Source organism: Loxodonta africana, chromosome 8, assembly GCF_030014295.1.
Source record: "Loxodonta africana isolate mLoxAfr1 chromosome 8, mLoxAfr1.hap2, whole genome shotgun sequence".
Classification (NCBI taxonomy): domain Eukaryota; kingdom Metazoa; phylum Chordata; class Mammalia; order Proboscidea; family Elephantidae; genus Loxodonta; species Loxodonta africana.
The window spans coordinates 121,933,211-121,949,660 of NC_087349.1; the positions used below are offsets into that span (position 1 = coordinate 121,933,211).

General features: G+C 42.5%; 1 protein-coding gene and 1 long non-coding RNA gene across 5 annotated transcripts in view; one reads left to right on the forward strand and one right to left on the reverse strand.

Moving 5' to 3' along the window:
• Window positions 1-16,450, forward strand: part of LOC135232272 (uncharacterized) — a 54,787-nt gene that overhangs the window by 33,770 nt on the left and 4,567 nt on the right. For both annotated transcript variants that reach the window (XR_010322799.1, XR_010322798.1), the window contains 2 exons: window positions 3,538-3,661; window positions 16,015-16,194. This is a non-coding gene — a long non-coding RNA (uncharacterized LOC135232272). The remainder of the gene's footprint in view (window positions 1-3,537; window positions 3,662-16,014; window positions 16,195-16,450) is intronic.
• LDB3 (LIM domain binding 3) overlaps window positions 8,368-16,450 on the reverse strand; it is a 67,686-nt gene continuing 59,603 nt past the window's right edge. For all 3 annotated transcript variants that reach the window (XM_064290306.1, XM_064290305.1, XM_064290304.1), the window contains exon 13: window positions 8,368-11,815. In XM_064290306.1, coding sequence (XP_064146376.1) covers window positions 11,726-11,815 — 90 coding nt within the window. In that variant the 3' untranslated portion in view covers window positions 8,368-11,725. The remainder of the gene's footprint in view (window positions 11,816-16,450) is intronic.

The following is a 16,450-nucleotide window of genomic DNA, read 5'->3' on the forward strand; positions in this document are numbered from 1 at the left end:
TTTTGGTCTTGTTAACTCTTTCAATTGTTTTTCTGCTTTCTGTTTCATTTAGTTCAGCTCTAATTTTTATTACTTGTTTTCTTCTGGTGCCTGTGGGTTTCTTTTGTTGCTCTCTTTCTATTTGTTCAAGTTGTAGGGATAATTCTTTGATTTTGGCCCTTTCTTGTTTTTGGTGGTTATGTGCATCTATTGATATAAATTGGCCTCTTAGCACTGCTTTTGCTGTGTCCCAGAGGTTCTGATAGGAAGTGTTTTCATTCTCATTGGATTCTATGAATTTCTTTATTCCATCCTTAATGTCTTCTATAATCCAGTCTTTTTTGAGCAGGGTATTGTTCAGTTTCTAAGTGTTTGATTTCTTTCCCCGGCTTTTCCTGTTATTGATTTCCACTTTTATGGCCTTATGGTCAGAGAAGATGCTTTGTAATATTTCAATGTTTTGGATCCTGCTAAGGCTTGCTTTATGACCTAATATGTGGTCTATTCTAGAGAATGTTCCATGTGCGCTAGAAAAGAAAGTATACTTGGTTGGTGTTGGGCGGAGTGTTCTGTATAAGTCTATGAGGTCAAGCTGGTTGATTGTGGCACTTAGATCTTCCGTGTCTTTATTGAGCTTCTTTCTGGATGTCCTGTCCTTCACCGAAAGTCGTGTGTTGAAGTCTCCTACTATTACTGTGGAGCTGTCTATCTCACTTTTCAATGCTGATGGAATTTGTTTTATGTATCTTGCAGCTCTGTCATTGGGTGCATAAATAGTTAATATGGTTATATCTTCTTGGTGTATTGTCTCTTTAATCATTATATAGTATCCTTTCTTATCCTTTCTGATGGATTTAACTTTAAAGTCAATTTTGTCAGAAATTAACATTGCCACTCCTGCTCTTTTTTGATTGTTGTTTGCTTGATATATTTTTTTCCATCCGTTGAGTTTTAGTTTGTGTCTCTAAGTCTAAGGTGTGTCTCTTGTAGGCAGCATATAGGTGGATCTTGTTTTTTAATCCATTCTGCCACTCTCTGTCTCTTTATTCGTGCATTTAGTCCATTAACATTCAGGGTAATTATGGATAGGTATGAATTTAGTGCTATCATTTTGATGTCTTTTTTTTGTGTGTTGTTGACAGTTTCTTTTTCCTACTTGATTTTATGTGCTGAGTAGATTTTCTTTATGTATTGTCCTTTCCTCATATTTGTTGTTGATTTTGTTTCTGCTGAGTCTGTATTTTTCCCTTGTATTTTATTTTGATGAGTAGGATAGTTTGTCTCCTTTGTGGATACCTTATTATTTACCTCTATTTTTCTAAATGGAAAACTTACTTTTATTTCTTTGTATTGCCGTATCTTCCTCTCCATATGGAAGGTGTATGATTACATTTCTTAGTCCCTCTTCATTATTTTAATGCTATCTTCTTGTGTATAATAACATCACTGTTACCCTGTTTGGGGCATATATATATATATATATATATATATAATCTTGCTTTGTTTTTCTGGATTTCCCTGTCTGGGTTGACTTCTGGTTGCTCTGCCCAATGTTCCAGTCTTGGGTTGATTCCTGATGTTATTGATTTTCTAACCAAAGAACTCCCTTTAGTATTTCTTGTAGTTTTTGTTTGGTTTTTACTAATTCCCTAAACTTGTGTTTATCTGGAAATGTCTTAATTTCACCTTCATATTTAAGAGACAGTTTTGCTGGATATATGATTCTTGGCAGCCAATTTTTCCTTCAATTTTTTTAATATGTCATCCCATTGTCTTCTTGCCTGCATGGTTTCTGCCGAGTAGTCTGAACTTATTGTTATTGGCTCTCCTTTGTAGGTGAGTTTTCTTTTATCTCTCACTGCTTTTATAATTCTCTCTTTATCTTTGGTTTTGGCAAGTTTGATTATAATCTGTCTTGGTGACCTTCTTTTAAGATCTACCTTATGTGGAGTTCGATGAGCATCTTGGATGGATATCTTCTCATCTTTCGTGATATCAGGGAAGTTTTCTGCCAACAAATCTTCAACAATTTTCTCTGTATTTTCTGTTGTCCCTCCCTGTTCTGGTATTCCAATCACTCGTAGGTTATTTCTCTTGATAGAGTCCCACATGATTCTTAAGGTTTCTTCATTTTTTTTTAAATTCTTTTATCTGATTTTTCTTCAAATATATTAGTGCCAAGTGACTTATCTTCGAGTTCAGAAATTCTAGCTTCTAACTTGCTCAGTTCTGCTCCTGTGACTTTCTATTGAGTTGTCTACTTCTGTAATTTTATTGTTAATCTTTTGAATTTCTTATTGGTGCCTGTCTATGGATTTTTCCAGCTTATTAAACTTTTCATTATGTTCCTGAATAATCTTTCTAATTTATTTAATTGCTTTATCTGTGTGTTCCTTGGCTTTTTCTGTGTATTGCCTCATTTCCTTCCTGATGTCTTGAAGGGTTTTGTATATTAGACCTTTGTATTCTGCATCTGGTAATTCCAGGAATGCACTTTCATGTAGAATATACCTGGGTTCTTTGAGAGCCTGTTGAGGTGATCATGGTCTGTTTCTTTATGTGATTTGATATTGACTGTTGTCTCCGAGCCATCAATAAGTTATTGTATTAGTTTATGCTTGCTTACTGTGTCATAGCTGCTTGCTTTGTTTTGTTTTGCTATACCCCTATGGGTTGCTTGAGTGAGCTAGCTTGATTATTTTCACCTTTGGAGCTCTGGTGTCCTGTCCCCAGCTGGCTAGAGCTGTTATCAGGTATATCAGTCTAGGAGTCCATTCAGTTTTCCTGTATGAATTCAGCTCAGGTGTCCAGGTAGCTGATATCAAGTGTGTGGTACAGGCTCTGTCCTACAGTCTTAGAGGGACAGGGGTGATTGGCATATATACCAGTATCTGATTGCAGCAGGGGGTCACGCTCTGGACAAGGCAGGGGGGCTGAGAACTGACCCCCGAGTGTCTCTGAGGAAAGTGCATCCCTGTTCCCTAGAGTGTGCAGGTGGGTGGGTTCTGCAGACGGACCACGGGCACCCAAAGATTTTGTTGTAAGGATTGGGAGGTACCAGTTATCCTTGGACCCCTGTCGCAGGTGGCCTGTGACCTGAATGGAGCTACCAGTCCTTAGGTCCCTGACGTGGATAGGTGAGGACCTTGTTTAATAGGCAAAGCAATGTCAAACCTCAAACACCCACCTCTCCACTGCACAGCTGAAATGGTTGGAGTCTGCCAACAAGGGCCTATTCTCCCGAAATAGGCCCACACAGGTCCACATAGAAGGGAAGGGTGCTCAAAGTCCACCAACGGTTTATACCTGGACAGGAACTGCTTCTGTCCTGAGATCCCCCAGTTAGTAGAGCTAGCAAATTATCTTTTCCCCCAAATGCAAATTTTTTCCTTCCCCAAGGCCGGGAGGATGGCTGTACGTGCTCAACAGTGCCTGTCTCAGGCCCAGGGAATTCAGCCGCTGAAGCTGGTTTGCGGGTGGGGGGGGGGGGCGTGTTAAAATATACACAAGTACTGGTTTTTTTTACTTAGCTTTTGACGTGAGCAATGTCATCCTCAGGTTCCGGAGGTGTGAGTAGGCTGTGTGGCTGGTTGCTTCTCCCTGTGGAAACTGCGGCCGAACGCTAGGACCAGCCTGCTGCCGCTGCTCCAGGAATGGTGCCTGAGGGCTCCCTGCGATTCAGGTCCGGTAACTCCTTTCCGCTTCTAAACAGTCTCTTCCTCCCCCTCCCCCTCGGTTCATTCTCTAAGCTTGCCTCTGAAGCTCAGGGCTCCCAGCTTGTCACAAATATACTTGTTTCACTTGTTTTTCCAGGTCTTTGTTGTAAAGAGGGCTCGCCGGAATCGTCTGTGTATTCCGCCATGTTGGCTCCGCCTCTCCAGAATCCTCTTGCTTTATTCTTGTATAATGTCCTCAATTTCAGTCCACAACTTGTCTGGTTTTCGGTCATTAGTCTACAATGCATCATTCTTGAGGGCTTTAAATTCTGGCAGGATATACTTAAGGTTGTACTTTGGCTCTGTAGGATTTGTTCTAATTTTCTTCAGCTTCAATTTGAACTTGCATATGAGCAAATCATGGCCTGTACCACAGTTGGCCCCTGGCCTTGTTCTGACTGATGATCTTGTGCTTTTCCATCTTTCCACAGATGTAGCCAATATGATTTCTGTGTTTTCCATCTGGCAAAGCCTCCATGTATAGTCACTGTTTATGTTCTTGCAAAGAAGTATTTGCAATGAGGAAATCATTGGTCTTGCAAAATTCTATCGTGAGATCTCTGGGATTGTTTCTATCACCAAGGCCATATGTTCCAACTACCAATCCTTGTTTCCAACTTTCACATTAATCACCAGTAATTACTAGTGCATCCTGATTGCATGTTCGATCAATTTCAGATAGCAGTAAGTTGGTAAAAATCTTCTATTTTTTCATCTTTGGCCTTAGTATGGCCTTAGTATGTGTAAATTTGAATAATAGTCGTGTTAACTGGTCTTCCTTGTAGGTGTATGGATATTATCCTATCACTGACAGTGTTGTACTTCAGGATTCATCTTGTCCTTTTTCACGATGAATGCAACGCCATTCCTCTTCAATTTGTCATCCCCAGCATAGTAGACCATATGTTTGTCTGATTCAAAATGGCCAATACTAGTCCATTTCAACTCACTAATGGCTAGGATATCGATGTTTATGCATCCCATTTTATTTTTGATGATTTCCAATTTTCCTACATTCATACTTTGTACATTACACCTTCTGATTATTAATGGATTTTTGCAGCTGTATGTTCTTATTTTGAGTTGTGCCACATCAGCAAATGAAGATCCCAAAAGCTTGACTCCATCTACATCATTAAGGTCAATTGTCCTTTGAGAAGGCAGCTCTTCCCCAGTCGTATTTTGAGTGCCTTCCAACCTGAGGGGTTTCATCTTCTAGCACTATATCAGACCAATGTTCTGTTGCTGTTCCTAAGTTTTCTAATCATAAGTCTTCAGTGAAGAGGGCACACCTTTTTTTAAAATAATTTTTATTGTGCTTTAAGTGAAAGTTTACAAATCAAGTCAGTCTCTCACACAAAAACCCATATACACCTTGCTACACACTCCCAATTACTCTCCCCCTAATGAGACAGCCCGCTCTCTCCCTCCACTCTCTCTTTTTGTGTCCTTTTCGCTAGCTTCTAACCGCCTCCACCCTCTCATCTCCTCTCCAGGCAGGCGATGCCTACATAGTCTCAAGTGTCCACCTGATCCAAGAAGCTCACTCCTCACCAGCATCCCTCTCCAACCCACTGTCCAGTTTAATCCATGTCTGAAGAGTTGGCTTCGGGAATGATTCCTGTCCTGGGCCAACAGAAGGTCTGGGGACCATGACCACTGGGGTCCTTCTAGTCTCAGTCAGACCATTAAGTCTGGTCATATGAGAACTTGGGGTCTGCATCCCACTGCTCTCCTGCTCCCTCAGGGGTTCTCTGTTGTGTTCCCTGTCAGGGAAGTCATCGGTTGTAGCCAGGCACCATCTAGTTCTTCTGGTCTCAGGATGATGTAGTCGCTGGTTAAGAGGGCACACATTTTGGTACAAGTTAATTATACCTAATTCTGATTCATAGATTCATATTTCTGGGCTTTTTTTTTTTTTATGTAATACTCTCACTGGTAGTTTTCCCATTTATTTTTCTCTGGATGGGTAAGTTGTAACAGTTAAACAAGGAGAGTTGAGGGCCTTGGGTCCTGACCCCATTCTACTAGTGATAATAATAACCAACATTTGTATGACAATTTTCTTCCAAAAGTTATTATTGCATTTGGTTCTCAAAATATCCTGTGAGGCAGGTCAGTACCTCATTTTCAGGTAGATAAATAGGCTTAGAGAGACTCTCCCAGTATCGCTCAGAAGGCAGAGCTTCGATTTAAACCCTGGTCTTATGTCAAAGTCCGTGTTTATTCCATGGCACCTGGCTGCCTCCGAGCTTGCTGTGTATGCTAGGGAAGCCACTTCCCCTTCCTGGGCCTCAGTTCCCAGGAAAATGGCCAGATAATCTCTTAGATTCCTTCCAACTTTAAATTCTCTTATTCTGCAGCAAGTAGTGACTCTGTTTATGCTGATGTGAGATTTGGCAATGATGATGGTGGCACAACCTTATTAATGTAATTGATATCAGTAAATTCTACATCTGAAGAATATTGAATCAGAAAATGTTGTGTTGTATATATTTTTACAACAATAAAAAAAAAAATTCTATGACTCCATGAGCCTTTTTTCTCCATTGCCTATTAAAAAATTGCTGTAGCTTTAAAAAGTACTAAAATAGATTTTACTTCTACTTGTAAGTGCGTTAACCAAAACCAAACCTGATGCTGTAGAGTTCAACTCATAGCAACCCTATAGGACAGAGTAGAACTGTCCCAGAGGGTTTCCAAGGAATGTCCAGTGGATTCGCACTGCTGACCTTTTAGTTAGCAGCTGAGCTCTTAACCACCGTACAGAAAGGACTCCTCTTTCAAAACATGATCCAAGTGCTTAAAAATCAAATACGTTATGAAAGTTTTCCCTTTTTTTAAGTAGTGTGTAGAAATTCCCATTGCCATCAAGTTGATTCTGACTCATAGTGTCTCTGTAGGACAGAGCAGTACTGCCAAGGGTACTCAGGTTCCCAAGGCTGTATGTAGTCCTTATGGAAGCAGACGGCCACATCTTTCTCCTGCGGAGTGGCTCTTGGGTTAGAACTGCCAACCTTTCAGTGAGCAGCCAAGAGCTTAACTACGGCACCACCAGGGCTTCTTACTGGAAACCTCAGGCCTGGAAAAAGAGCGTATTGGTTTTATTAAGCACATGCATTATGATGGAATGCTTTTGTGTGGCCTTTCTCTTCATGGTCTTGCAACTCTTGCCCAGATGATTCGGTGGGACTGTGCAAATAGGGTAGTTGTGGCCCGCCAAGGGAATTGGTCAGTTTTACCATCCCGCTGGGCTTGAAATGAGCCATCCCACAGGAGGGAAAGGAAGGATCCCACCACCACCGAGGAAAGAGAGCCAAGAGTGGAGTGTGTCCTTTGATTGCTGCACTGAGAAGCTCCTGGAAGCAGGAGACTGAGAGACACAGAGAGAGAGAGAGAGCTGTTAACATTGAAGACAGTGAGAAGCGGTGGCAGAGAAACAAGACAGGAGAAACCGGTAGGAGATGGTGCACTGGGCCTCCGGGCCCACAGAGTGAGAAAGCTGAGTGCCTTTGGTCTGAGGCTTACTGGCGGAGTGGGGTGCCTCTGGACATTTATTGGCAGGGCTAAAAGAGCTTTGTAATACTTGCCAGCCTGCGACCTGCCTGGGAAGGGGCTGTTCTGATGGAAGAACTGTATTCTGAGTGTTCCTGAACCTGAATTGTAACCTGTTGCTTCCCTAATAAACCTCATAATTTTGAGTATTGTCTGTGGGTTCCGTGTGGCCATTTTAATGAATTACCAAACCCAGCAGAGAAATAGAGAGTGCTGTGTGAGGGATGGTTGGTGTCAGAACCGGTTAAAGATGGTGGAGACAAGAAGGCAAGTCTGACCTCTGCCTCATAGGAATCAGCCTTGGGCTGTTGATCTTGACTCTCTTTCGCCTTGTGAGGTTGGAGGAGGTTGGACGCTGCCTCCATGCCATTTTTACAGCATAGTACCCTCAGAAGGATCTTATTTAAAAAAAAAAAAAAATTGTTTTTATGCAGTAAGAAGTTTTTCTCTCAGCTTATTTAAAAACAAAAGATATAGGAGGATTAGGGAAATGAAACTTCTGTATGATACACTAATGGTGGACACATGACATATGCATCTGTCAAAAGCCATAGAACTGGACAACAGAGAGGCAACCCTAATGTAAACTACGGACTTCAGTTAATATCGGTATCAGTTCCTCAGTTGTAACGAATGTACCATGGGAATGCAGGAGTTAACAATAGGAAACAGTTGTGTGGGAGGAAGGGTGCACATGGGAACACTGTACTTTCTACACAATTATCCCCCACACCTAAAACTCTTCTAAAAAATAAAGTCTATTGAAAACCTGGAGGCGGAGGGGGGGGGATAAAGATATGGGAGAAAATATAGCAACTTTTCTAGAAATGAAGGCATTTAGAGCAGAAAGTAAGTAAATCTGAAATATTTGATCACCATGAACCCACTGCAGTCAAGTCGACTTTCATTCACAGCAACCCTATATGACAGAGTAGAACTGCCCCACTTGGTTTCCAAGGTAGTCTTTACAGGAGCAGACTGCAACATCTTTCTCCCGCTGGGTGGCCGGTGTGTTCCGCCAACCTTTCGGTTAGCAGTTGAGCACTTAAGCACTGTGCCACCAGGGCTCCTTTTATCCACCAGGTATCGAAATAGGTAAACCTTTCCAATAATACAAGGCAAGATTTGGTCTTCAGTTTACTATTTACCTGGTAATTTATCCTGTATGCAAAACATCTGGATTATTAATTGATCCTTGTCTGTTTAACAAGGCAGTGAAACTGCTGTTGAGCACACAGCCATGAGAGCCAGTGGGCAGTGCTTCTTCTCAACAGGACATTTTGTTTGTCTCAAACTTTTATTTATGGCCATGTAAAAGTAACCTTGTGATGTCACGTGAAAAAACTTTACACAGAAAAATCTGTATTTGAACATTCTTTTTTTGGTTTTATTTTGCTAAAAAGTACAAGTCACACGGCCCAAAAATAAAACAAACCCAAAAACATGCAAAATATTTTTGTACACACCGCTAACACACTATATTCCATTTTCTGAAATCTTAAAAAAAAGAGAAAAAATATCCCAAAGCAAGAGTACCTGGGTTGAAAAGTTAACATTATAAAAGCTAGATTCCTAACACAAACACGGTAGATACAAGTCACTCAGTTGCAAAAAGTTAATGTTTATAAATGTTAAATAAATGTCAACAATGGGGAAATGAGAATTGTAGATCCAAAGCTAGTCCTCACCATGAACTATTAAAGTGTTTGGTGTCGTAGGACACTGATGATGTTAACTTGAGATAGATACAACCTTCATCCCAACACTAGGCAAGACTTGTGACTAGGGAATCACACCCAAAAACTACCTCCTTTTCTTGCTACCTTTAAAATGTTTTTGTTTGTTTTGTTAAATAAAAAGTCCCCCAGAACCTATACTATCTCTGGATGTAGAAAAACTGATTTCAGTCAACCACTATGTGAGGTTCTCCTTTGAGAGAACTGATGTGTGTGTGTGTAAACCTTTAAAAAGAGATTTGGAAACTTAGCTCTAAGGAACTGTTTTCTCTTTCTTTGAGATCAGTTCCTGATAATAAGTTTGTTTTTTTTTCTTGAGAATACCTGTTTAGAACCTTTTTGCCAAGTCAGCAACCTCCTTGTTTCTGTATATTGAACATTCCAAAAATAACAGAATGCTCCAAGGTACTTGTATGCAACTCCTGAAGAATCTCCAGGCACTCCCAGCAGGTTTTACTCTGCCTGGTGCTTTGTATTCACTTTCTCACTGCACCAAAGGTAGAGAAGGGCCCTGTGATGAGAACACGTTGGGTCCCTACCTGTGCTCCCTGAGGGAGGATGGTGATATCACCCTTGGAGACAACACAGGCCTTCTGCTAGGAACTCAGCTAGCTGAGGGAGAAGCCGACACGGTCTACTTCTGGTAGCCATCTGGAAGCCTCAATCCTCAGAAGAAAAAGAATTCTACTGTATTCCCAGATAACAATTCAAACATGCAAAGAGAAAATCCAAAACAGGCGCAAGGAGAGAGTAGCAGTGAGTTGGACTGATGCCAAGGTATTGTGCTTGCGTGAGAAACATCCACTCAAACCGCCTGCTTTAACGCCAGTTTCAAGGAGCCTAACAGGAGTGCCTCCTCAAAGGCAAAGGAATGACGCCACGTTCAACCTCAGAAATCAAGCTTCTGTCTTTATCACCACACAGCTTTAAAATGCTTACCTAACTCAGAAATTATCACTAATATTATAAAGAAGTTCAAAGATCCAAGTCTACTTCAATAATACTTAAACACCTGCTAGATCAACACAGCTAATCCATTTTCAATATATTGGCCCAAAATAGCAAATGAGTATGTATCAGTCCCTCTTTTCCTTCCAGCAGTCAATACAATTGTACATAATAGGTGTGCTGTGTTTAAAGGAACCCATGAGAAGGATGCAAAGCTGAGGTGGAGGGGTTCCTGCCGGCCCATCCGCTTACTGACAGGTAGGAAGTAAGGCTCCTCTTCCCAACCCAGTGTGTGGGCCTGTTCTCAGCCCCTCTGCCTTCTGTTTCACATAGTGTCTCTCCTTTTCCACAGGCCACCAAGTCTGCTGGGGGGCGGAGGAGGGAGAGGTGCTGAGGAAGACTCCTAAGTGAGCAGTCTCAAGATGGGGGATGAAATCCATGCACAAAACTGGAAACTCAGGTTAATGAATCTCTTAAAGCAAAAACAAAGGCTAAGCACAACCCAGAGTCTTTTTAAAATCTCCTTTTCTCACACACTACAAAGCAAAACGGGAAAAACCCAATTCCACTTTCCCACTGCAGTTCAAAAAGGAGCTAAGCCTACCACTACTGAACATTTTGATCAAAAATTCTGTAGCAGAATCCTGATCAAAAGGGGGAAAATGCAGAACAGGATTTCAAATTCTCATAGAATCCAGACTTTCTGCAGCCATGGAGGCCGGAAAAACTCCTGAAACTATTGCCCTAAAATAACCTTTAAACCTTGAAACTAAAAATATCCCCTAAAGTCTTCTTAAAACCAAACAATATTTAACTAGCAAAGCATGTCTGCCTTCAGCATTATGCTCTTTTAAGATCTATTTTTTTTTTTTTTTATGTGGGATCAAATTGACGACAGCAACTTGAAAGATGAGACAGGAACTTTAGGGAGTAGTGAATTTATGTTAATGGAGGGAACAACTCAGAAAAGGAGGGTGAGAATGGTTGCACAACCTGAAGAATGTAATAATCAATGTCACTGAATTGTACATGTTAAAGAAAAAAAAAAAAGGAGCTAAGCCTTGTGAGCACATTGGGTGCTTCAAACTGTCGGGGGCAACTGAAGGGCCCGTCCTTTCTCGGCAGTCTGCAATGTAAGCCAGAGTCCTTTCACAGCCCTCCTGATCACCCTGTGTCTCCCAGAAGACAGCAGTTCATGGTCTCAGTCCTAAATTCTCTTTGGATGTCCAGGCTCCCTATAGAACACTGCAAGTCTGTCCACTTGAGGGCCTAGAGACCGATGCAGAGTAATGGAGTAACACTTCCTTTTTTGGTGAGGAAAGCCCAGTCGGCCTTAGCTAACAAGCTCTCAGCTCTGGCTCTAAAAATACCCTGCAGCAAGCATGGTTTGGCACTTCTCTTGGTTGTTGCTTCAGATTCTCTGTACCTTGGGTTCACTGATGGGCTGAGCTCTGTCACTACCCTGGTGACCTTGGGGAAGTGTATTGCTTTGGGAAAGTTAGTTGTTTTTCACTTTTGAGTTCTTAGAATTCTGTCCTAAGCATTTGAAGCACAATTCTAGTCTTGGATTAATTACTAGCTTGGTTTAGAATCTTCATTTGGCTTCTAGTCTGAACTATGCAAATACATGATCTGTGTACAGAAGAAAGGACTAAAATTATACTTCAAAAGGGCTCAATCACTTCCTGCCTTCCCCGTTTTCCCCCCAAAAGAAACATCAGCCTCCAGGAATCCTTTGTTGCCAGCAGCAGGAGCAGCTCCCAGGCCTTGTTGGCAGCAGACGCCCGGGCCCTACACGTTGATGGCGTGCGCGTGCTTCTTGCACAGGGGCTTGTCCTTCTTGGAGTAGAATGGCTGCCCTTCCAGATTCACGTGGCAGACCTGGGCGAGAACAGATTGACATGAGACTGGACTGTGCAGCCCTCGGCTAAGCGAAGGACAGCATGGGAGGAGGGGTGAGAGGGCTTCAGTCGTCCTGAAGGAGCGACCGCCTGCTTCTCCCCATGATGAGTTCTCAATGACTGGGACACAGTAGATGGGTTCAACTATATAAAAATAAAGACTTCTGAAGAGGAAGATGGAATAAAACTAAAATGAAAAGGAATTCAATGGAATGGAGAAAATACACATGATGAAGACAACCAATTGATGCTGTTCAAAAATTTTTAAGGAATCAATACATGTTCACAAGCTGATACAGAGATGATTAACACCTAAAGAAATACCACTAGTAAACTAGTGAGCACATTCGAAAAGACTATCCTTACTAATAATTAAAGAAAAATAAATGAAAACCTCTGTGAGATACTACTTTTTTTTTCAATTGCTATCAAGTTGATCCCGACTCCTGGTGCCTCCATGTGTGTCACAGTAGAACTGTGCTCTGTAGTGCTTTTTCAGATCTCCAGGCCTTTCTTCTGAGGCACCTCTGGGTACATTTGAACTAGACACCTACTAATCTAGCAAAATACTTTACTATTTTTTATTTATTCATTTATTATTTATTTTTAAACTTACATGACTTTATGCTATCGCAAAAAGTGTTTATGTGTGGGGGGGGAGTAATCAATCAAAAGCTGGTAATCCCAAAAGGGAACCAGGGCTCCGTGTGTACTTCTATGAACATCATGAATGGGGGATGTGGCAACCATAAAGATGTACCCACCCTGTCACCCTGTAACGCCACTCTGAGAATATTATCTGCAGAAATAATTCAACAGGCCAAGAAAGCAACGTATGTGTGAATAAAAACTAAAAACAACTGAGCTTTCTCTCAATAGAGAGATGATTAAGTAAATTTTTATGGTGCAGTTTTCCAATGGAATATAATGCTACCATGAAAAAAGATAAATATGGAAAAGTGTATGCAGGTTGTACACTTAAAATGGCATATTTTATGTTATATATATTTCAACACAATAAAAAAATGAGAAAGGAAAAAGCATATGCAGGGAAATGCATGAAGAAAAAAATTATATTCCAACTGTCTATGGCCTTCAGTATGGGTTATACCTCAACATAGAGAAAGCAAGAATCCTTACAAATGGACCAGTAAGTAATATCATTATAAAATGGAAAAATATTGAAGTTGTCAAGGATTTCACTTTACTTGGATCAACAATCAACGCTCGTGGAAGCAACAGTCAAGAAATCGAACAACGTATTGGATTGGGCAAATCTGCTGCAAAAGACTTCTTTAAAATCCTTAAAAGCAAAGATGCCACTTTGATGACTAAGGTGTGCCTGATCCAAGCCATGGTATCTTCAGTTGCCTCATATGCATGTGAAAGCTGGACAATGAAAAAAAGAAGACCAGAGAAGAATTGATGCATCTGAATTATGGTGTTGATGATGAATACTGAATATACAATGGACTGCCAGAAGCATGAACAAATCTTTTTTGGAAGAAGTACCGCTAGAACGTTCCCTAGAAGCATATTATTGGGGGGACCAATTGCTGGAGAAGTACATCGCGCTTGGTAGAGGGTCAGCAAAAAACAGGAAGATCCTCAGTGAGATGCACTGACACAGTGGCTCCAACAATGGGCTCACACATACCTACTACTGTGAGGACGGCGTAGGACCAGGCAATGTTTCATTCTGTTTTACATAAGGCCACTTTGAGTCACAGCCGACTCAATGTCACCTAACAACTGTTTATGATGACAACGTATGAGTTCTGTTTGAGGATGGATCAGCTCACAGAAAGAAAGGAACTGATTAACATTTGCTGAGGCCCCCATGGCTCAGGCAGTGCACTGGACACTCTGTACACAAGATCTCACGTAACTCTCACAGAAACCTTATGGGATGGGTATGACTTTTCTCCACTTTACAACTGAAAGGCTGAGGTTCAGAGAGCCCAAGGGTCTTGCTTAAATCACAGACTAAGTTATGTTGCTGAATCCATGCCTAATTCCATGCTAATTTCCCCCACACCCAACAGCAGAGAGTATGGGTGTTTAATTATTAGTTATTTAATTTAATATATAATGTATTTAAATTGTTCGGAGTTTAGGGATTTATGGTGCCCTCGGGTAGCGTTAACAGTTAACACCCTTGGCTGCTAACCGAAAGGTAGGAGGTTCAAGTCCACCCTGAGATGCCTTGGAAGAAAGACCTGGCAATCTACTTCAGAAAAATCAGCTATTGGAAACCCTACAGAGCACAGTTCTACTCTGACACCCATGGGGTCTCCAAGAGTCAGAATCATCTCCATGGCAACTGGTTGGTTAGGATCTGTCCAGGGGTAGCCCTCTGGGTCCTCTGGACTACTAATATGGAGGCTGCACCCTGTGGGGATACTATGCTGATCTGTCAGAGTCTGTTGGGAAGTCACACTGGTTGGCACAGCCTCAGCCTCGGAGAGGGCACTGAGGAGTGCTACTGGTGAGACAGAACTGGAGGCTGCATCCAGGACACTGGCATCAGAAGAAGTGCAAGTTGAGTTCCCATATTCAGGTAGGCATGGGGATTGGGAAATCACCCATCTGCACTGAGCCTGGTCAGTGAGCACATGTCCATTCCAAGACAGGTCAGAAGGAAAGGGACATCATGGTGGCCCCATGTCCAAGGCCCTGATGGCCCAGCTGGGAGGTTATACACATGCAATCATACAGGGCTGCCAGTGGGCCCTGGAAGCCAACGACCTGAAAAAGTCCCTGAAAACTTCCAGGTGGATGCAGTGATGCTGAGTGTAACCAGACTTGGTACTAGCTTCAAGGTGCTGGTGTTGGCATCAAATTCTGGAGACAAGTTCAAGACGGCAACACCTAAGAGCTAACTAGTGACAGCAGGTTTCAGGGGAAAGAGAAAGGCAGCTCTGGAGTGAGCAGGCAAGGAGCTGCCTGTGAACATCTGGGGCTCTGGCAGGGAGACCCTGCCTGGTCGGGGGCTGTGCTGGTTGCCTGTGAGAACTTCAGGGTGAGGCAGGCTGGGGAGAGTGTCAGGGGACTGAAGACTGAGGAGTGAAGAAGGTACACAGCCTCAGAGGTGGCTCACTGGTAAGATGGGGCTGAGGGCAGGGGTCTGAATAGGGAGGTTTTGTTCAGTGTCTTGGGTCAGGAGATTGCAGACGGCAGGCAAGGTGGCTTCGTGGTAGAGGAGGCCTTCGGTTACTCAGTACAGAGGCACAGCAGGGGTGACCCGACCCCCAGGCTCTGTGGTCAGGCGGCATCAGGACCTGGCTATGGGGAAGTGGTGGCCACAGACAGTGCTGACCACAGTCCCAGCAGAGGACAAGGCAATAAAATAGGCCTCTAAGACTACCTCAAATTTACACCACTGCCCACCCTTCCTGATACCCACACCAGTGAGGAAAGACTAGAAACCAATTAGACTTAGAGGAGAAGAGGGGCCGGAAAGACATCTTTCCTTCACTGAGGTAGGACTGAAATTCTTTTCAATGCAACCCAAGTACCAAAGCCACACAGGAGCTTAACCCCCAACCTGACCCTCACTACCCTTTTCAGCCTCCCAGTCTTCATTTTATAAGCTTTGGACTTCAAGGTTATTGTCTTGTTCTGTTCTTTAATTGCTTGTGTATGTTAGCTTTGTTTTCCTATTAAGCCTGTAAATTCCTTGAAGGCAGAGACTTGTTCTGGGATACGCTTGTATTCCCCAAACTCAAGGAATATTTGGTAAATCGAATTATCTAAAGTATTTGCTATCCAGAGAAAGAAATGATGGTTAAAGAGTGTATCAGCTGGGAGAGCTAGTCCTGATTCTCCTTTCTATTTTTTAAATTTATTATAGGATAATAATGCTCATTAACAGTGATGTGAGAATATAAAGTGACAGAAAGAAGACAATCCCTCAAAGTCTTCCAAACAAAAGACTGCTTTTTGAAGATTAAAACCACGTTACACTTTGGTATACCGTAACAGGGCTGTGAGCATGCACAGAGCAGCTTGGGAGAAGACCCAATGCTTCTCCATGTTGATTCTCCAATCCTTCAAAGGCAGGTGCTGGCCAGCTCCTTTGGATCTCTAATGCCTGACTGGACTTAATTCTCTGGAACTTATTTGTAATGTGAGCCTGAACCATCTCAACATTTACTGCTTCTTCTGGTCTTTCTCTAGGACTCGTGCTACAGTGACTCTCACCTAAATACAGCAGGCTGGAGGAAGCAGACCCATGCTCATCCTGGCCGTGGTCCCCTCTCCATGGGATACAGACCTCTCATCAGCCTGCCCTCAGAGAGCAGTTGACCTGTGCCACTGTCTTCCCTGCACCTCTCCCACATCTCTGGGGTCCTTCTGGTAAGCAGGTTTGCAGGCGCCATGGCTTAAATGTAAGGCTCAGAGGCCCTGTGCTGTGCCTCTCTGACCTAAGGTTCTGCAGGGGACAACCCTAGAGCAAGTATATTTAGACAGTTGACCCTCTTTGGAGGGGAGGCCCTTAAAGGCAACTAGAGAATCGATCAAACCCAGTGAATACGGTGCAGGCCACAAGCACGCCCTCACGTGAAATGTGGAACCTGAAGTGTGTTAAACTTTAAGCCTTAGGGTTGTCTTA